General features: G+C 41.4%; 1 protein-coding gene across 1 annotated transcript in view; it reads right to left on the reverse strand.

The window, feature by feature from the left end:
* Positions 1–9,568, reverse strand: part of Palmd (palmdelphin) — a 54,389-nt gene extending 44,821 nt beyond the window's left edge. The window contains exon 1 of the mRNA XM_005357192.1: positions 9,059–9,568. Coding sequence (XP_005357249.1) covers positions 9,059–9,103 — 45 coding nt within the window. The 5' untranslated portion in view covers positions 9,104–9,568. The remainder of the gene's footprint in view (positions 1–9,058) is intronic.
* Between the last annotated feature and the right edge of the window lie 11,915 nt (positions 9,569–21,483).

Consider the following 21,483-nt stretch of genomic DNA (forward strand, 5'->3'; position numbering starts at 1 on the left):
CCCTCTTTCTTTCTTTCTTTCTTTCTTTCTTTCTTTCTTTCTTTCTTTCTTTCTTTCTTTCTTTCTTTCTGTTTTTTTGAGACAGGGGTTTCTCTGTGAAGCTTTGGAGCCTGTCTTGGAACTCTCTCTATAAACCTGGCTGGCCTCAAACTCACAGAGATCCTCCTGTCTCTGCCTCCCAAGTGCTGGGTTTAAAGGCACATGCCACCCCTGTCTGTCAGCGAACAGACATTTCTTAAAGACAATTCTGACTCCATGAAGTTTACTAGATTTTAGTGAAAGTAGACTTCAAGATTTCTTGGAAACAGTGACTTAACAAATTCTCGAGGTGGGTGGAAGACTAGCACAGTGGCAGAGCACTTGCCCAGCCTGCAGGAAGGCTTGATCTCAATACTGGAAATGAATGCTTGAAAGGGAACAAATATGTCAATAGTGAAAACAGATTACAAGACAAGGGTAATTAGTGAATGGAAATATCTAAACACAATGAAAAAAAATCATCTCAGAAAGGAAGAGAAGAAGGAGAGAAAACAAACAAGCTAGATTAAGAAGTTTAATATCTAACTGGGATCTTCCCAATGACCCCACATAGCAAAAAACAAAAAAACCCAAAACTAACCAACCAACCACCACCAACAACAACAACGAAAAGATAAGGTAGGGACAACCATTTTTAGTAGCATAAATACTGCAAACATTCAGTATGACATGTAGCTGGGAAACATGGAACAACCGTGTGTGTGTGCGTGTGTGTGTGTGTGTATGTATGAGTGAGTGGTGCATTATGCTGATGGCAAAATGATGGAGGTAGTAAAACTACTGAAGATAAATACATTGTACATGTATTAAGATGACAGATAAAACGAGGGTGTTCTATTCGTATTTTGTTTTCATATTTTTAATGTAGGAGAAAAATCTTGATCCTAGAAAGGGCAGGACATGAGCACCTAAAGAGAGTTGATGCTTGAGAGGGAGTGGAACCTACAACAGCTACAACTGGGTTTCAGTCTCTGGTGGTCTTCATTTTGAGGGAAGAAAAGTTTATAAACAAACTGTAAAATTTGTGTGATGTAAACTCCATGGAATCTTGGACGGAGTGAAAGGTATCAAAAGATATAAAATGGCAAATGTCCCAATTTTTGGGAGAGGTAGAAAGATGTATTATGAGTATTTAAAGACTGATAAATTCATTGACTATTCCTTGGCAACATTGCAGAATGAGTTGTGTTTAGACAAGGGATGCTGTATTTAGATAGGAATGTCTGGAAGGCAGGGTTTGGTTCTGAAAATTAAGACAGGGTGAGGATGTAGCTTAATGTTACTCTTTGCCTATTATATGTGAAGCCTTGGCTTATCCTCAGCACTTCAAAACAACAAATTCAATATTTGAAACTCACCCCCACCCCCAGATCCTGTGTGGTTTAATTATTTCCAGATCCAGAGACGAGGGCTATGACAACCCAAATAATGGCTAACACTGATGAAGTGCTTGCTTCTGGTTCCACTTAATGCACATAAACACATTAACTTACTTTGTCCTCCTCAGATCTCTTTGAGGTTGGGACCATTTTATTTCTATAATATATGTGAAAGAACCCAGGAATACCTGGATCACAGGAATGCAGTATTTTGTGGTTTCCCCGTGCCCTTAAACAAAGCTTCACTGTAGGGTGTGAATATGAAATGTTCCTCACGGATTCCTGTGGTGATTGCTTGGTCCTCAGCTGGTGATGCTAATGTAGGAGATGGTGTGAGTTCCAGGAGATCAGGATTAGCTAGAGACAGGCAGGCTGTTGGTGAAGGGCCTGTGAAGACTTATACCTCTGCTATCATGATGCTCTGCCCAAGGGTAGGAGGCCAAGCAACAGAGGACCACACTCCTGAAACTCTGAGCTGTAATGAACCTTTCGTCTCTTTGTTGTTCTCTCAGGTATCACAGCTTGAAAAAAAATTAAACACACTTGCTGTGTGAAAGAAAATGGCCCCCATAGACTCATAGGGAGGGGCTCTATTAGTAGGTGTAGCCTTGTTGGAGTAGACTTGGCTTTGTTGGAGGAAGTGTGTCACTAGGGGGCCAGGCCTTGAGGTCTCAAATGCTCAAGCCAGGTCTAGTGTGATATTCACTTCCTGCTGCCTGCCCATCCAGATGACAGATAGATAGAACTCTCAGCTCCTTCTCCAGCACCATGTCTGCCTGAATGCTGCCATGCTTCCCACCATGACGATAAGGGACTAAATCTCTGAAACTATGAACCAGCCCCAGTTAAATGTTTTCTTTTACAAGAGTTGCCATGGTCATGGTGTCTCTTCACAGCAATGAAACCTTAATTCAGACACAACACTGTTTTGTAAGTTTGTGAAAATGTTAACAAGAGAAGGATATTAATTTGAAATTGACTGTTGTGTGTGTGTGTGTGTCTACGTTTGAAGGTCAGTGGCCAACTGGTTTAGAGCTGACGAGCCAGGAAGCTCCAGGATCTGTCTGTTTCTAACTTCCCAAGATTATAAACATACCCTATTACAACAGGGATTTTTAAATGTGGGTTCTAGGGGTTAAAAATCAACAATGTCTATTTGGAGACAACCCACTACCTGAGCTACCTCCCTGAAATCAGCTCATTTAGTGTTCTCTGTAAGAAGATGGAAAACTGAAGCCAAATGCAACAACATATAGAAGAAACCATCCAGATAGCGTTCTGTATCAAGTTTTCAAGAATGAAGTAAGAGTGAACTGGCATTTTGTTGTTAAAAATGTTCTCAGGAAACTTGGAAGATCACAAAGTGAAATTGTGTGACTTCATTGTTTGGAGTCAAGGTGAGCGAATAGAAGAAACAAACCCCGAGAATTGTTCTCACGTGGAAGAGCATCCAGGAGAGCCCCCACACACTAGAAGCACTGGATACAGAAGCATAAAGAGAGCGAGAGCGTGGAGAAAGAAATCTCTGTTTTTTGGGTCCTGTGATGATTTCTACATGTGGTTAAGGAGCATCTTATTTTCTCTTATTTAAACAAATAACATAGGCTGGTTTTTATTTATTTTTTGTATCTTTTAAAAAAATGTGTGTGGGTGTTTTGCTTGCATTCATGTCTGTGTTTCATGTGTATAGTGCCCGCAGGGTCTAGAAGAGGGTTTCAGATTCTCTGGAAAGAGAGTTAAGGATGGTTGTGAATCACCATGTGGATACTGAGAATCTAACCCAAGTCCTCTGGAAGAGCAATCAGTCCTCTGAACTGCTGAGCTGTCTCTCCAGCCCCAGTACCTTCATCTTTACATCGGCCATGGCAGTAGGGCTTTGGGTTGTCACTACTCCTTACAGAATAAGCTCAAAAGATCCAGTTTTCTAAATCTCATTTCATGCTGCAAAGTTAATCTTGTTTCCTAACCTTACAGGACGTTCTAGCAGTTTCGGCTCTGTTCTTTGACTCCTCTGTCTAACAATGACCACACAAATATGGACGACTAACAAACACAAACAAGTTATGGCTGGGTCTTGAGTGGAAAAAAACATGTATTAGTGGGCCACGTGATTATTAGCTTGCTTCTCCCCCCTCAGAGCTTGAACAGTATTTGCTCACTCAGTCACTCATTGTTATTACTATTTTTATTATTATTGTTGTTGTTGTTATTGTTATTACTATTTTGGTATATCAGCTACTGTTGAGTTCATTGCTGGGGTAGCTGAAAGATACAAAGCTATCCTGGATTTACTAAGTTCTGGAAGGCAGGAAATGATTCAATGGATGTGGGATGGGGCGGAGGTAATGGATGTCTATCTTGAGTGTTGACTTTGAGTCCTTCACACCTTCCTAGACAAGTACCAAGTGCTCTTGAAATGGCACCAGGCCCTCTCTGCCCACTCTCGTCATAGCGGACCAAAGAAGGTGGGAGGACCCTACCGGTGGTAGAGGAATCATGTATGTTGGAAAGTGAGGTTCAGTGAAGAATCCATCAAGGATGCTTCTTGCCCCACATGAAACACACATGGTGAGTAAGGGTTGAGACTTAGAGATGGGGAAGTGGAAATTCGGTTTCAATATTAGCACTGAGATAGGCGACATTTGTTGAGTCTGTAGTTAAACATTGGAGACTAGAGTTTATCCTAATCACCGTTTTCTAAAGAAGCATTTTTTTTTTTTTTGACCATCCAGTTGAGAACCAGAAAATCCTGTCAGTAGAGCATCTAGCAGAGTGGTTTTATCATTCGGTAGCACATTGGAAAAACCTTCCCACTATCAGAAAGCAGTTTCCTTAATGAGCTATCAGAATTATTGTACCTCATCACACAACCTCCTGGATGGGTGGGCCGTTATGTTTGGCAAAGAAACACGGCCTTCTCTGGAAGGAACATGTAATCTTGGTACAGGACCATGGAAAACAGCAGAGCTTCATTGTTTGAACATTCTGGCTCAAGGGCTCTTCAGGAGATTGTGGTGTCTTCACACTCCTGACAAAACAGAAGCTGTTTTTATAGCTATGTCTTAACTCGGAGGTGTGCTGGTTCATGGTGCACACAATGTATGTGCATTATACATTTTAAGTCTTTGGACTTCTACGCAATACAGCGGCCCAAATACAATTAAGAGGTACATAGTTAATCAATCACCGGGCTTGCTTGCTCCGGGGCTCACTGTTTCTTTTGTACATGTAGAATGGGCAGAGAAGGTGGATATGCTGGGCCTGGAACATACAAAACGAATGACTTTTGGGGGCATGTGGCCTGTGATGTCACAAGAGACAGTGTGCCCAGAAGGGATCAGCTCTGATTCTAACATTCTGATGTCACTACCTTGAAATCTCAAATATTGGGTCCTTGCATTTCGGTTGTGTACTGGGGCCCTCACGTTTCAACAGGACGTCCTGGTTCTGGGTGATCAGTCACTTTACTGACTGCTAGATGATCACAAATATTGACAAAACCAGAACACGGTGAGTGGACGTGTCCAGGGATAGGTACTGTGAACTAAAGAACTATCGAAACTTAGTATTAGGTTATGATTTTATATGCATTTCTAAGATGGGGAGATTTCCTCGGTTTTACACAAGAACTTGTTGCCTCCCGAGTTCCTGTAGTTACAAGTCAAGAAAATATTCACTGGGAGTGGGAAGAACCAGGGAGTGGATCCAGGCCATGTGAGAGAGCTGTGTTCTGTGTTATTTTGCGTCATGGGCAGCTTTGGCCTGCAAATCTGGCTCCGTTGCTCAGATTGCAATGTCAGGACTTTCTGTGGCCCCCTGCCAGATGGAGGGAGGCCTAGGCAGGTGCTTTGGCTTAGGATTCCTGCTGGGGTTTAACTTTTGACAGAGCTCACCTCTTTCATGACTGTGCCCAGGTGTCGCCCCCCTCAGGAGGCCCCCCAAACCATTCCACTCACAGCTGCAGCGCTTTTCCATCTTCCTACCTGATGCCCCCAATTTCTCCTCATAAAGCTTGCAAATTCAATGCATAAGACTCAATATATGATCAGACTTTGAAGAAAGGTGTGAGCAGATGAGTGACAGGCACATCCTTAACCATCCAAGTTAAGCCTTCAAGAGAGAATAAGCATACCGGCTAACTCATCACCTCTCGTGTCCTGGTTGGGTCTCTGCAAATGGACATCAGTTCTCAGAATTCATCAGAACATTGCCCAGAAACACCCTGTGTTCCCACGTGTATAATCTCCATATGTTTAAGATCCAGTACTTCAGCCGGGCGGTTCCAGGAACCAAAAAAAGCTACGGAGAAACCCTGTCTTGAAAAAAAAAATCCAGTACTTCCATTTGAGCAGTGCTACGTTAGGTGCTGTGTGTCCTAGTATACACAGAGGAAATAAGATACGACAATATGTTCCCCATGGAAGGGGACGTGGACTGACTGGATGTTACTCAGCTAAGGGGGATCTCTCTGTTCTCCAGGAACTGGACTGTGTTTACTTCCAGAGAGTAACTTTGTAGAGCTCTCTCTGTCAGTGTGGCATGCCATCCTGCACACCTCTCAAAGTACTAGAGAAATTGGTATCGCCATTTCCAGTAACACTAAATATGCATTTCCAGCTGAGCGTGGTGGCGCACGCCTTTAAACCCAGCACTTGGGAGGCAGAAGCAGGCAGATCTCTGTGAGTTCAAGGTCTGCCTTGTCCACGTGGTGACTTCAAAGGCACCCGGGGCTACCTAGTGGAACCTCATTTAAAAAAAAGGGGGGGGAATTAAAGGTCTATTTCAACTGTGTTTTGTTTGTATAGAAATCAATCATTAGCTAAATGTATACTAATAAGAAACTTTTGAGGTTCAAAGCATAATATTTAGTCAGTGTAAAGTTTTCAGATCATGGTTGGAAATGGAACTCATTGGCTAAAGAGTATTTTGCTCATCAATTTAGCAGTGAGGAGGTGCTATGGGGTGGAGCGATAGAAGCAGAATGCGAAGATAATGAAATAAAAAAGTCTATTTGGAGCATTCAGATCCAAATGCCCTCTTTTACATTATTTTTCCTGAGGACTCTCAAAATAAGTCTTTATTGTTTTTAAATCTTTGAGAAAATTTAGGAATAATCTTAAAATTAAATTTTCTGGTGTGAGAAAGGAATGGCATCATCACAGGCTTAAAATATTTTTACAGTAATATTGTCACTTGGTTCAGCCAAATTATGTGCAGATGAATTTTTTTCAATTATTCACAGTAAGAAGAATACCTTTTTAGTCAGTTGAAACCCTGTGGAGTAAGTATAATAATGGAGTTTATTTTATTTTATTGCTAGGAGTTAGACGATTACAATTTAATAAAAAATACCAAACTCTTCTCTCAGAGTCAAAGTTTGTTTTTGCTTTCTTTCTTTACCCAATGAAGTCTGTGTGTCGCTGTGTCTCTGTGCCCTAGGAAAACGCTCCTGGTGCGGTCTTTGAGGTATCTAGAAAGTATTTTACTGTAGGAGAATGGCCAAATGATTTGGTCTGGATTGGGGTCCCATAATTTTAATGCCGTTTAGAAACGAGATAATCCTTGACAGTTAGTTCCCTGTGTACTGCGTGTTTTCTTTTCCTAAGTAGAAAGAATAGCCGGGGCGGCTTCCTGGGCAAGGCCAGGGTGGAGAAAGCTGGCATTTCCCAGGGTGCCCGGGAGGAGAGTGGTTGTGTTGTTTCCATGGACACAGCACTGCTTCACTTCCCCTCTAGGTGGTGACAAATACGTTGGGCCCCATGAGGTGTGGGCTGGCTAATGGAAACTCATTCCTATAAACTTCTGCCAGTTTTTGCCCTGCAGGCTTTAAGCAAGAATTTTACTTTCAAGCTAAATTTTGAGACCTTACTTCAAAGACTTAATTAACTCTAATGGAATACGTTTGGGCTCATAGGATCATCACAAAAAAAAAAGTTTATTATTTTTAATCATTAAAAATATCTCTGTATTCAGGAACCAACCCACTCAATCCCTTTTAAGGCATTTCAATCTGCCTTCTATCTCTGTTGCATTTGAACCCTCAGTGAGAACTCCCAGGCTCTCTGGGTGACTGTATCAGTCATCTGTTTGGACCTTGCGCTTCTTCACTAAATGGTCTGAGCTGCTAACCATACCTAACAAGACTTTAAAGTAAGATGTTCCCCACTTGAGTAGCAGAAACAGGGGAGAAGCGAGCTTCCGTCAGCGCGTGGTTTCGTCTGGTTATCTTTGGGGTGGGGGAAAGGAGCCTAGTTCTGAACAACTCAGGGCAGTGAAGTAACCTTCAGACGACAGCTGTAATGTGCAAAGACCCTGCCAAGAACAACAGAGGGCAGAGGAGTTCCTGTCCCTTCAAGAAGGACAGCTGAAACTGGGGTTGGATTTAACAACAAAACAAAACAAACAAAAATCCAGCCCAAGTTTTTTTTTTTTTCCTTTTCTTTTTAAGGGAAAATACAGTAATTCAATTCTGAAATTAAAAAGTACTTTCTATAGAAAAGTGTCAATCTTATCTCTGGACTCTTGGCTTCTTTTCACTGCTGAAGAAAATATTTTTATTAATTGAATCTTTTCTGTGTAGAAAAAAACCCCCACTATATTCACTGAGTTAGAAAAAAAATCCCAAATTAGAATTAGTTTAATTAATACGAGACTTTGAAGAGCACAGAGGAATAGCCTCCTGCCTCCCAGGATTTCGTATCAGCTCTGAGGAAAGGATTTACTTCTTTTTTGACAGTTGATTTCAGTGGAAGAAAAGGTGACACATTGGGGTGTGGACTTGCGAAGTTGCTTCTCCTCAAAAATGCTATCGCAAGTTACAGCTAACGATGACGGATGATTGGGCCAGGGACTTCCAGGTAACTAACTGCCAGATACAACATTTTGGAAGCAAAAAGCAAAAGAATGGTATCAGTTAAGAAAAGTAATTCATTTCTTGCTTTGACTCTTTCCCAGAACAAACATAAAATGTACTAATTTTCTTCCTGGCATTAGGAAAGTATTTTCCAATCCATCTCATGCATGGCATTCCTTTATCGAGATCTTATTCAGGCCGTGTCTGCCCTGGAAAACTGATCTCTGAGAATTACGCTGGCCCGTGCCTTCCCCACTTTCCTCCCGTTTAACACTTCGCTTGAGTGGATACAGAGCTTTGCTTTAATTCGGTTAGGTTTTCTGGAGTATACTCTAACACTAAGAATGAAAAAGTTTCACATTTTCTTCCTTTTGGTCTCCTTCTTAAGAAAATTAACTTCTGGGGGTTATAGTCATTGCTTTGAAAAGTTTCATGATTGGGTAGCTATTAAAAATTTTTGTCAGGCTAAAGGACCTGAAGGAAAGAACTACGCATCTAATCTCCACAGAAGATGAGGGAGATTTACAAAGTCCTTAAGAAAAAACCTCTTGATGGCTGTTTAAAACACCAACACCAACGGTAAAATGCAGAGAAGCATCTCCCTTGATCTCAGGTTCCGAAGCCCCAGTGTCACAGGGGGTCACAAGGGTTAAGAGAAACAGAGAGGAGTCCACAAAGGCTGACAGTTCTGTTTTTCCACTTAGGAGGACTGGGAGACAATGACAGCTAGCAACGGTGCCGCTCATCTAAGCAGCCACCTTAATGACTTAAAACTACGCAGACTTACTGTGATGGCCTGGAGTCTTCCCTTCACCAGCTCAGCTTCTTCCATTCTAGAAGTCAAGGACAGGCAGACGCTGAAGGAAGTCCCAAGCTACCATAAATCAAGGTGCCTCCTTGGAGAGAGGAGGGAGAGGTGACAGAAGATACGTGGAGAGAAATCCGCTCTTTGCACCAGGGAGAAAGGAAGAGAGCCCCGGCTTGTCAGGAGCGTCTCTGAGCTGAGGCACAGACGAGGCCAGACAGACACATGTAGTAATGAGGGTGTGCTGGGAAGGCAGACGCTGAGGCTGTTGGCAGGAGTTGACTGACAAGTTTGAACGGCAGCCGCACAAGCCCTTTTCCTTCAGGGGCTGCCAGCTCTTTGTTGTTCTGTGCACGGTTAGCGCGGCACATTTTCTTATTAACTGTTCCTTAGCCAAGTCATTATTTTTCCCGGAGTAGCACAGGGAACTGCCGTGTGGAGTATCAGAGCAGCCAGGGTTCCTGCAGCACGCACTGTGTGTTGTGAGTCTGTATGCTTAAAGTTACCTCACTTAGTTTGCCTCACGCTGGCCTCAGAGCTTAGAGAGAGAGAGAGAGAGAGAGAGAGAGAGAGAGAGAGAGAGAGAGAGAGAGAGAGAGAGAAACACACACATACTGGGGCAGAAGTGCCAAGCTAATCGTTTGTCATTCTCCCTCTGCTTGTCTTTAGGTAATAATAATGGCTTCTGTAGTCTGCGGTTACTTAAGAACCCTTACAGCAGAATATTTACATTAAGCTCCCCTCCCCTCCCTAGCTCCCACTTTTAGCCTTCTGTCACGACCTTGGAATCTTAGGTCTCCACAAAAATCAAAGGTGTTAAGGTGCCGATTTTGAAACGCTAGGTCCCTGGGAGCTCTTGGTGCCATCCTTGGACGTCTGGGGAATGCAGCTCCTGTTTTGGATCCCATTCAGAAATGACACTATTTAATTTCAGGAAGGTGTCCATTTTGACCTCAGCAGTTATGCAAGAGAATGGAGGGTGCCTGTGAAAGTGTGACCAGGCGTTCTGTGACCCTGGGTGGACAGTCCCTATTCTTTAGAGGAAGGCAGTGAAGCCCGGTGAAACTCGGGTCAAAGCAGAGACCAGGAAGCGCTGCAATTGACTTTGTTTTCTTTTCCCTACCTATTCTTTAGGTGCAGTTTGATGTCGTGAACCCCAATTACTGCCCACCACGTTATTATGTGTTCGGATGCTATCAGCCCCTTAATGTCACCATTCAGTCGGAGAGCTTAAGTAGACAAGCCTGGCACTGAACGCATGGCTTACATTTCTTTGTCTTTCTGATCATTGTAATAGCAGTAGCTAATATTTGTTCATAGACAAAAGCATTTCGTCTTATTTATCTGAGAGGTGTTGAGTGATAGGTGCTATTATTCCTATTTTAAAATGAGGCTCCAGGCTCAGGGAGATCACTTGCCACATGGCTAATGAGTGGCAAAGCCGGGATGGGAATGTCAGCTGTCTGACTTTGTGACAGACATTCATTAAGCAATGTCCAAGGACACAGGGCAAAGAGAGACACGGGCTGAAGGTTAAATCGATCTTTATGAGGGAATAGGACCCCAGCATTCTCCTCTACCAAGCAAGCACTCAGGATGCCTAAGGGCTGGATGGAAAGCTTTAGGCAGAACCCTATGTTATTCTATTCTGGAGGAATTTTATAGGGCTTAGTGAAATAAGGTTGCGTCATGCTTTTATTCCGATCTCCCCACCCACAGAAGCCACACCCTGAGTCCGTCACCTGCACAGGAAGCTCATTCCTTTCGGGAATCTGAAATCACAAGGGGATTAATATCTAGAAGACATAAAGAGCAGCAAACATTAGACACCCAAACAAATCAATGGGCCAATGATCCAAGCAGAAGAAATACAAATTTAAAAAAAAGAAATATACATGGCCAACAAGTATTTGAGAAGTGTTCTACATCTTTTGCCATCAGAAATACAAATTAAAGCAGTGAGGATGGCCGCCATCCAGGAAACAGGTAAAGTCTGATGGTAAAGATGTGGGGAAGAAGAGCATGTACGCTGTTGGTAGGGGCACCAACTAATGTAGCCACTGTAGAAACCGGTGTGTGATGTGGGAGTGTCATATATCAATCTGTTGATTTCATTGGTTAAGCAATGAAGAAACTGCTTGGCCCTCATAGGTTAAAACATAGGTAGGAAGAGTAAACAGAACAGAAGGCTGGGAGAAAGAAGCTGAGTCAGAGAGTCGCCATGATTCTCCCACTCCAGGCAGATGCAGGTTAAGATCATTCCTGGTAAGCCAGCTCGTGGGCTACACAGATTATTAGAAATGGGCTAGTCCAGGTGCGAGAGTTAGCCGAGAAAAGGCTAGATGTAATGGGCCAAGCCGTGTTTAAAAGAATACAGTTTCCGTGTAATTATTTCGGGGCATAAGCTAAGCTAGCCATGTGGGTGGCCAGGTGCAGGGAAAGTAGCCCGCCGCTCTTTTTACAACAGGTGTGGAGGTTTGTAAAATAAATAAATAATAAATAAAATAGAGCTGCCCATATGATCCAGCCATCACTCCTGGGGAAATACCCACAGGATGCTATGTCCTCCTGTTAAGACACTTGTTTATCCATGCTGAGTGCAATTCCTTTCACAGTAGAAAGGAAATGGAATGAGTCCTCATGTCTGTCAGCAGCCGAATGGATAAAGAAAATGTATTTTTCTCATCCATAAAGAAAACCAAAGTCATGAAATTTGTAGGAGAAATGGATGGGACTGGAAAACATTATTTTATGTCAAGTAACCCATGCTCAGAAAGATAAATACTGAATGTTCTTTCTCTGCCATGGGAATCGTGGCCTCTGTTAACTACATGAATACAGATGGGAGTTTATATGGGTAAGCATAAGAATCTATAAAGGGTTCTGTTATAGGGACCGCTCTAAAGCCGAGAAGAGACACCAAGGCCACGGCAACTTATAAACAATTTAACTGGGGGCTGGCTTACAGTTGCAGAGAGTGAACTCGTGACCATCATGGTGGGGAGCGTGGCAGCAGGCAGGCCTGGTGCTGGAGAAGCAGCTGAGAGCATTCAAATGCTTGATCTAAAGTTAGTGAACTGTTTTAAGGACTAGAAGGCGTGTCTCTGACAGAAGAGGTGTGACACTGGCGTGGCCTTTGAGATCTGTCTGGGAATAAAATGGAAGAGAGCCCATAATCCCCTGTAACCTCAGATCCATGAGGTCTGACACCAGGACCTCTGCAGGCCACCTACACACATGGGGGCCACGTGGCCTACACACATGATTAAAAATATACTTCAAAAAGAGTCTGAGGTCATGCTTGAGAAAAGTTGATCTTTGTTCTCTTGTTCTTGAGAGATATTTAGGAAAAGACAATAAGAGCCTGAATTAGGCAGGGATCAAATTTGATTATTCTTAGATGAATATTTAAACAAAAAGAAAAAAGATTAAACCTTCAAAGTTTTTGATTTTGCTTATTTAACTGTAGATCCCGACAGATGTTAAGGGCAAGAGAACAGCCATGATGAATATCTCAGTCAGTTCTGCGTTTGCTTGCCAAAACTAATGGGCAGTCACCCAATCAATAATGGGGATCTTTTCCTAAAATCAATTTATCCCCCAAATCTCATTTCTGCTGTAGGGAAATGCAAAGAATTTTCTACTGGGGCAGGGGAGGCAAGCAAGAGGAATTTATGATGGGGGAGAATTGTGGGAGCTGGTAAGTATTGTGTGTTTTTTTCATTAACATAATTAACATTGTTAAAGCTGATAATATTTTTCAAACACTTTCAGGCATTCTCCCCTTCATTCACTTACTGGTTACCCATCAGCCGCCAATGAGCTAGGTGTTTGTGATGCTTAAATAAGCAAAGTCTTGTTCTCTAGAAATTCATATTCTAGCAAACAATAAAAGTCAAATATAAAATGCAATATATAAGGTGATTGTATTATACTGGGCTCTCTGAGAAACAAATGTTAAGAAAGGCTATGTGGGCAAAAGTTTATTACGAGACATGAATACAAGACGGAAAATTGGGAGGTAAGTAGAAAAGGCTGAAACTGGAGCAGTTTGAGAATCTGAAGGGAAAGGGAAAGTTGTGTGGGAGCAGCTGATTGTACAGTGCTGTCTAAGGGACATGGGTCATAACACTTGGGAGTCCTGGGCTCCAGGGCAGTTATCAGAGTGCTTCTGTGTCCCGTAGGAATGAGCTCATGCTAGTATTCCTGTCATATTCAATGACTGGCTGGGAGTAGCTCCTGGAAAACAGAGCTTAGATGCAGACACAGAGATGGAGTTCAGAGAACCAGCAAACGAGATCCTTGCTCAGTTGCGCATTCTGTACTTGATGACCAAGAGAGATGCTTTCTCAAGAAACAGAAGAGAAAGAAAGTATGAGAAAGAAGTATGGAGGAGAATGAAGATTTCAGTTTAGAACTGCGTAGTTATGATAGCTTAGATAAGAAAGTCACATTTGAATAAGGCCTTATGGGGAAGTGGAACTTAGCCATGAAGGCACCAAGGGCAAGAACATACCAGGAAAAGCCCTTGGAAAGACCTACAGCTGTAGGATCAGTCTAATGCTATTAGAGGTGGGCACCAAGGGAAGGGCAATGGCAGGAGATGTATCTGGGAAGATGATAGATCTCAATCCCGTAGTACCCTGTAAACCACTGTTAGGGCTATAGATTTCCACCAATAATTTTTAGTACAGGAGCCTTTCAAAGATGGGAGAAGCGACAATAGGATGGAATTGTATGGTTGATGATAGAGGCTTGGTCTAAAGTGGTAACAGTAGCTGTGGTGGGAATTGTTAGAGCTGTGTTTTAATATTTTTGGTAGAATCAAAAAGATTCTAGGGACATAGGATGAGAGAGAAAAAACATTCTGGATATCTGGGTGTTTTGGTGTGAGGAAAGAATATCATCCATCAACTGAAGCAGAGAAATTTGTTTTGGGGGGAGAAGCTGGGTTAGGTTGGGTGTTGAATATGACTATTGAGAGCTTATGTTTTTGCCAAGTCAATTAATTATCCATTATCTAATAAGCAATTGGCTATGGAATTTGGAATTAATGAACAATGTCTCAGATGGATTTATAAAATTTATGATACCTCTAGAAGTGTAAGATGGATCACAAACTATCTAGAGTTATAAATGTAACTCACAAAACAGTGTAGCCTAGTGAGTTAGCTTTCATTAAGTATTAATTATGAAGTTATGATTAGAGAGCTTCGTAGAATAGCAGTAGGGCTCTACCTGCTCTCAATGCTTTTATTAAAACTGTTCAGCTACATCTCTTGTGTCTGTTAACCAATATAAATGAGGATGAGGAGACCAAAGTTATTTTTTATTACCTATATTTCTCACCTTCCTCATCACCATGACAGATGCCATGACAGGAAAGCTTGCAGTTCAAGGGATAGAGACTGTGGTAGGGAAGACATGGAGGCTGAGGTGGCTTGGTCTGGCATGGCAGAACTTGTGGTCCAGATGCAGGAAAAAAAAAAGAGTGTGGGCTGGAGACAGGGATGAAGGTCTAATTCTAAAAGTTAGTCCCCATTGACTCACCATTGCTAGCCTTGCCACTTGTTTCAAAGAGTCCACAATTTTCCCAAACAAGACGATTAACTGGGGATTAAATGCTCAAACACTTGTCTGTGGGGAACACTGTACATTTCAATTATAGCATTTCCTGATTTTCACTGGGAGTCAGTGGGGTCTAAGAGATTTGAAACAGTTCCTCTTCTTGCAAAGAATTTCACTGTCAGAATGGAGAGGTAAGATATGTGTTTGACAAAAATCAGCAAACAAACAAAATAAAACATACCAATAAGCCAACCACCATTGAATCTTGCTGTAATGAAGTGTTAACTATCACACTGTTGGAGACCTTGGCAATATCCTGTGGTGTTTGGGGCTTGCCACTAGGCCTCTTTCATAGAGCATATGAGTGACAGTCACAGGCTGCACAAACAGTAAGTGCAAAGTGAATGGAGGGGAACACAGATTGTGAACGTGAGGTGCGAGCAAGTTACCTCAAGGAGAAAGCTGGACTTGAAAGCAGAACAGACATTTTCTAAGGTCAGCGGACTGAAATGTCATCCAAATAGCAACCATGAATATGTTCAAGGACCTTAAAAAGGATACCAATAAATGCCTTAATGAAGATCACGAAAGCATAAATAGTTGAATGAAATAGTAAAAGCATTTCGATACATGAGAGTAGAATTTAATAAAGAAGTAGAATCATGAAAGAAAACGCAAACTGAATTAAAACTGGAAATGGAAAATTTAGGAGGTCAAACAAAAACTTCAGATGTAAGCCTCACCAACAGAGTACGAGAGTGGAGGAGAGAGTTCAAATCTCGAAGACAGGCTGGGAGAAACGTGTAGCTCAAAGCATTCATCTACAGAATATTCTACCTAACACTAAAGCATATATTTTCTTCTCAGCAGCTCATAGGAATTTCTCCAAAATGCAACTCCTATTGGAAACACAGCAAATATCAACAGATATAGCAAAAATTGAAACAATACCCTGCGTTCTACATAACTACCATGGATTAAAGCTCTGTATCAACAACAGTAGAAACAACAGAAAGTTTACAAACTTATGGAAACTAAAAAGCTCACTACTGAATGAAAAATGAGTCAATACAGAATTCAAGAAGGAAATTAAAACCTTTTTAGAATTGAATGACAATAAGACATCATTTAGCTGTTAAGAGTTTTGAAATTATAAACTTGAAGGTAAATAAATAGAGATAGAAAAATTATCCTGAGTGGGATAACTCAGACCCCAAAAGACTAATAGTATATGTTTTCTTTTACATGTGAATGTTAGTTTTTAGGCTTTCAATATATGTGCTATAATAGGAACAACCACAGAGTTTATGTACCTAGTAAGGTACTGGAAAGGAGGAAAGGATCTTCCAAGGAAGGAGGAAATAAGATATAGTATTATGGAGAGGCAAATGGAAAACTAGAATGGGAGACTTAAATAGGGAAGGAAGAGAAGGGTAAGGGAGAGAATATGGGGAAAGATTGCTTACACTAAAGGCCATTTACAAAACCATATGGAAACCTCTTACTTTAGAAGCTTCTTAAAATATATAAATATTTGAAAATAATATAGAGTCACTAAATAGTAATAAAGAAAATGGCATGAACTAGACATCTTACACTATCAAGTAAGACCACTAGTGCCAGGAACGGGTTACATCTTGGTGAGTTGTTCAATGGGGCCACATGGAAATCCTCAAATCTCTTGTCTAGCTATTGGTTACTCTCCACAACCTGATGGTAAGGCCCAATTGCTGAAGAGAATGCTTATATATGTCATAGAAAGCAGAGAAGTTGAGCTGGTGCTTAACCAGAAGCTTCATAACTTATATTCACGGTACTGGAAGGTTCTCTGCATGCTACCAGAGGAGAAAGGTAATCATTAATATCACCCATCTATGAATGCTATGACCTACAACAGTGGCCTCCTTGTAAGACATACTGATGCAACAGAGACACACATGTTGTGGGAGTAACCAACCACTTTTGGATTTGATTTATGGTCCTCTCCACAAGATGGAGCCCATTTTAACACTAACACTACTAAACTTAACACTACTTAACACTACTAAAGCGACCGAGAACCTGAGACTACAGAGATTATGGGTCTAGGGGAGAACTTAATACTGTTATTATTCTAAAGGAACACAGCATTAAAATGATTCCCAATGACAAACTTTTATACTGACGGAAGTGCCTTGCTCAACCCACTTTAGAGAAGCTTCTTCTTGGGACTTACCTCAGAGATCCATGACTGGACCATAAGCAGAGAGCAATGGACTCTGGAGCACTTAGTCAAAATTTTTCCATCAAACCTCACCTCTTAAGGCTCAGGGATCAGTGGAAAGATTGTAAGAGTCAGAGGTGATGGTTGACTCTGAGGACATTGTTTTCCCAGACACAATAGCACTGGTACACGTATGAACTCATAGAGACTGTGGCAGCACACATAAGACCTGCACGGTTTTGAGTCAGATGGGATCCCAGAATTGGGAGGGGAATTGAACAAAGCCTTCTGCTCCTGGCCAAGAAGCTATCTGCATTTGATACCTGTTGGCAAAGGGAAAATCAATTTTCTCCAGGATCACTAAGTTTATCAACCACAATTCAGGGAACTCTCCATGCCTACGAGTAGGTGGCAAACACAAAAGGAACTCAGTGTTATTTTTGTGGATTTTTTTCATATTGCTTTGTTTTGGCTTTTTTTTTCCTGTATTGTTCTTCAACTTAATTTGATTTTCATTTTTATGTTTCTTTTTTTAAGAGAGAGAGAGAGAAAGAGAGAGAGAGAGAGAGAGAGAGAGAGAGAGAGAGAGAGCAAAAGAAAGGACAAAAAGTTGGATGGGTAGGGGGATGGGGATTTGGTAGGAATTGGGAGAGGGGAAAACATCATCAAAATATATTGCAAGGAATATTTTTTTTTAGTAATAATACTGTAATACTAATACTAAAAGGTAGTCTATAGGCTCTGGGATTGAGTACCTATGGGAATGTATTAAAACATTGCTGATGATTGTTAAGAGGTAAAATACCCAGAATTCTTCCTAATCTGGACCCAGAAACAAGGTGTGGTTTAAGCATCTCTTCCAAAATGCAGGAGGAAATTTAACACACATATACTTTGGAGAGGTAGTTAGACTCACAGGCCACTTTGTGAGTGTATTACACTAGTTTAAAAAGTGTGTGTGTTGCTGGGCAGTGGTAGAGCATGCTTTTAATCCTAGCACTTGGGAGGCAGAGGCAGTTGAATCTTTGTGAGTTCGAGGCCAGCCTGGTCTACAAGAGCTAGTTCCAGGACAAGCTCCAAAGCTACAGAGAAACCCTGTCTCGAAAAACTGGAAAAAAAAGTGTGTGTGTGTGTGTGTAGTCTCTCTTTTCCTTCCTTGAGCTTTTTTAAACATTATATGATAGCTTCCACTACTTTATGATACAGCCAGATACCCCTCCAGATGCAACCTCTTGACCTTGAAATATCCAGTCTTCAGAACTAAGAGCCAAATAAACTTCTGTTGTTTATAATTTACACAGCTGGTGGTAGTTGTTATAGCAGCACCAAACGTGGATGAATAGAAAGGATAAAGCAAATGGAATCTCAGTGCTTAGGTATGCACATAGATATAAATGTGGATATTAGGCAATTACACACATCCTAGAGTAGTTATTTCTAGGATGAATATTTGAAACACTTTTTCTAGAATCTTTGATTCTAGGTCTTGTGTGAGAAATTGACTCCTAACTTTTTCAGACTTCTGGAGGCCTGAATTGACGTAAGCCTAAGGTTAAGAGTTAGAAATAGTTTTTGTATTCAGATAGGGTCTCTGTCTTAGAGACACCATGACTACTGCAACTCTCAAAAATGAAAAACATTTAATTGAGGTGGTGGCTTACATACTGTTCGGAGGTTCAGTCCATTATTTTCATCCTGGGGAGCATGGCAGCCTGCAGGCAGACATGGCACTGCCTACATCTTGATCAAAAGGCAACAGGAAGTCAACTGAGACACTGGGAATAACTTGATCATAGGAAAACTCAAAGTCCACACCCAGAGTGTTACACTTCTTTCAACAAGGCTATACCCACTCCAACAAAGCCACACCTCCTAATAGTGTCACTCCCTATGAATTTATGGGGGCCAATTATATTCAAACTACCATAGTCTCAGTGTCTCAAAGCTGTTCAAGGTCTAGGCTCACCTTGAAGTTGTGGCAATCTCCCACGTCAGCCTCCTGAGTCTGTGGTTGTAGTTGTGAGCCCCCATACTTGCTTGATTTCCTTTGTAAAATAATTTTGTAAATTATTTACAATTTCCTTTGTAAAAAATTTTTTTGAAATATTTTCTTTATAGATCTTGTTTGGGGTGGAGTCTCCTGACATAGCCCAGGCTAGCTTTGAACTCGTTACGGATATCAGACTAGTGTCTAACTCCTGATCTTCTGCCTTATCTGCCTGCTCCTGGCATTACAGGCATGTGCTTCTTCCTTATAGTACCTCCGGAAGGCTCATCCAGACAATCCTGGAATCACAGGTTTCAAGATTAATCCCTCCTGAGGGTCAGTTCTTCCTGACTCTTACTGTCAGACACCCCCGACTGTACCCTTCTTCAGGGGACTGCTCAATGGGACTGACTTGCTGTGGGCCAAGAAATACAGTGGTCTTTGACTAGGGGAATCACACATGCCACAAGAGATCTCAGGTACTGATGTATTTTTTCTTTTTTCTTTTGCTGGTGTATTTTCATTCCAAGGCACTCTCTATTGTCAGGGCTACAGTACTGTTTATTCCTTTGCTAGATGATTTGACCTTTAAGGTTGAGAAAATAAACAACTTCAGTATGGTACACAGTGAGGTTGCTCATCTTACTGTAACTGCACAGAGTGTTGTGCAGAGTCCCCTTCCTCTCTTCCTTTTCTCTCTTGGCTGCCCAACGTCTCATTGTCCACTTTGATCCCACGTCTCTGGTGTCCCTTTTGCCTTTTTTTCTGGTTCCTTTTTTTATTTTTCTGAAAATTGTCATCTGCTGGTGCCTAGTTGATAGTGATTCCTTCCTTCCTTCCTTCCTTCCTTCCTTCCTTCCTTCCTTCCTTCCTTCCTTCCTTCCTTCTTTACTTTTTGGTTTTGGTCTAGTCTCTATGTATCTTACAGAGTTTATGCCAGTCAGATGCTAAGCTCCAAGTTTACTTATAGCTCCAGCTGAGACTTCTGCCCTAGGGTTCAGACTGTTATCTCTGTACCGAGTTCACTTTCCCTCATGGCTCTGTGGTTCATTCACTTACGTTTACCCATACATCTTCCAAGATAATCTCTTCCCAAAGGGCCCGACCTTGACCACACTATATAACACTCAAGATCTTTCTGCTAGTCCCAACCCAACACCCCTCTTATTTTTTGTTTTCACCACAGCCTTTATTGTTTTCTACAATAGCATAAAATGTGTTTTTGCTGTTGTCTGTCTTCCTTATCTACAATGCAACTTCCATATAACAAAGAGGTTTTTTTTTGCTTGTCTTCTAAATGCTTAGGTAAGATTGGATAGTTAATGGACACCAATTAATTGTCATATGATGGTCACCTGATTAATTGGAGTTTTCAATATGTATCAAGTGCTTTATAGGCCTGCCTAGTAGTCTGGGAATTTATAAAGTGTTTATTTTTTATTTAATTATTTTTATTTTTTGAAACAGGGTTTCTCTGCCTACCCTTGGCTATTTTGGAACTCACTCTGTAGACCAGGCTGGCCTCGAACTCAGAGATGCATCTGCCTCTGCTTTCTGAGTGCTGGGATTAAAGACATATGCCACTCCTGCCCAGTCACAAGGTTTTATTTGTAATAGACATATTCTATACACGTATATATTGCACCAGAATCAAACCAGGGTCATTAGCCCAGTCATTACCTCAATCACTTACCATTTCTTTGAGATGAAAAGATGAAAAAAGATTTTCTTTTAGTTACGTTGCAATATACATCATTATCTGTGTACTAGGGCTTCTATAGTTTGGAAAATTAGCACTCAAAAATACTGAGGTATAAACAGGTCATAGATATGGTGAACTATGAAGTGAGGATTTAAATCTAGGAACATCTAGCCCTAAAGCTCCATCTCAGTGCTATAACCCATCCCACCTCTAAGTTTACATAGTCATAATGAGATGCTTACCACCCGGTTAAACAATACATAATCATGTACCTAGAATAATGCATTGTGAATAGCATGAAAATGTCATCATGTTGATGATTTATGAATCAGACTTTTTAAGGGTGGACATGCCCATAATCACTTTTCTTAGGCATTTGCTGAAAAATAGCCTGCAACTATTCAGTAAAGGATGCATTCTGAAAGCACACTAACATACTAAAAGTGACTACAATCTTAGACCTCTGTGTGTGGCTAAGCAGCCTGTTTTCTCTTTGAACATTATTAATTGCTTCAGACGGGTTTCTTGGAGGTCAAACAGCTGCTGGGGGAAAACGCTGGAAAAGGCTATTTAATAGAACCAATTGTCTGACTGCAAGAGCCAAAGGGTGCAGCTGTTTCCACCCTACTACAAATAACCACAGATAAAAAATAACATATTAACAGACAAAAGTTATACAGTCATTTCCCCCATATGCCTACTAAGCCAAGTGAAAATGGCTCCTTACCTATTTCTCTTCCCTTGTCCACATAAACGAAATGCTAACATTTAGCCTATTTGAGAACCTCTACGAATTTACTGCTCATGCAGCATCCGCTTAGACAGTGGAAGAGGAAGAGGACGATGGAAAGAACCATGCTGGTCCACATCTAACTCTATTTGCTCTGAGCAGGAGCATTCATGCAGGAGCATCCCCTTGGACAGTGGGCACTGGAGAGGATGTTGAA

This window comes from Microtus ochrogaster, chromosome 21, assembly GCF_000317375.1.
Source record: "Microtus ochrogaster isolate Prairie Vole_2 chromosome 21, MicOch1.0, whole genome shotgun sequence".
NCBI lineage: Eukaryota > Metazoa > Chordata > Mammalia > Rodentia > Cricetidae > Microtus > Microtus ochrogaster.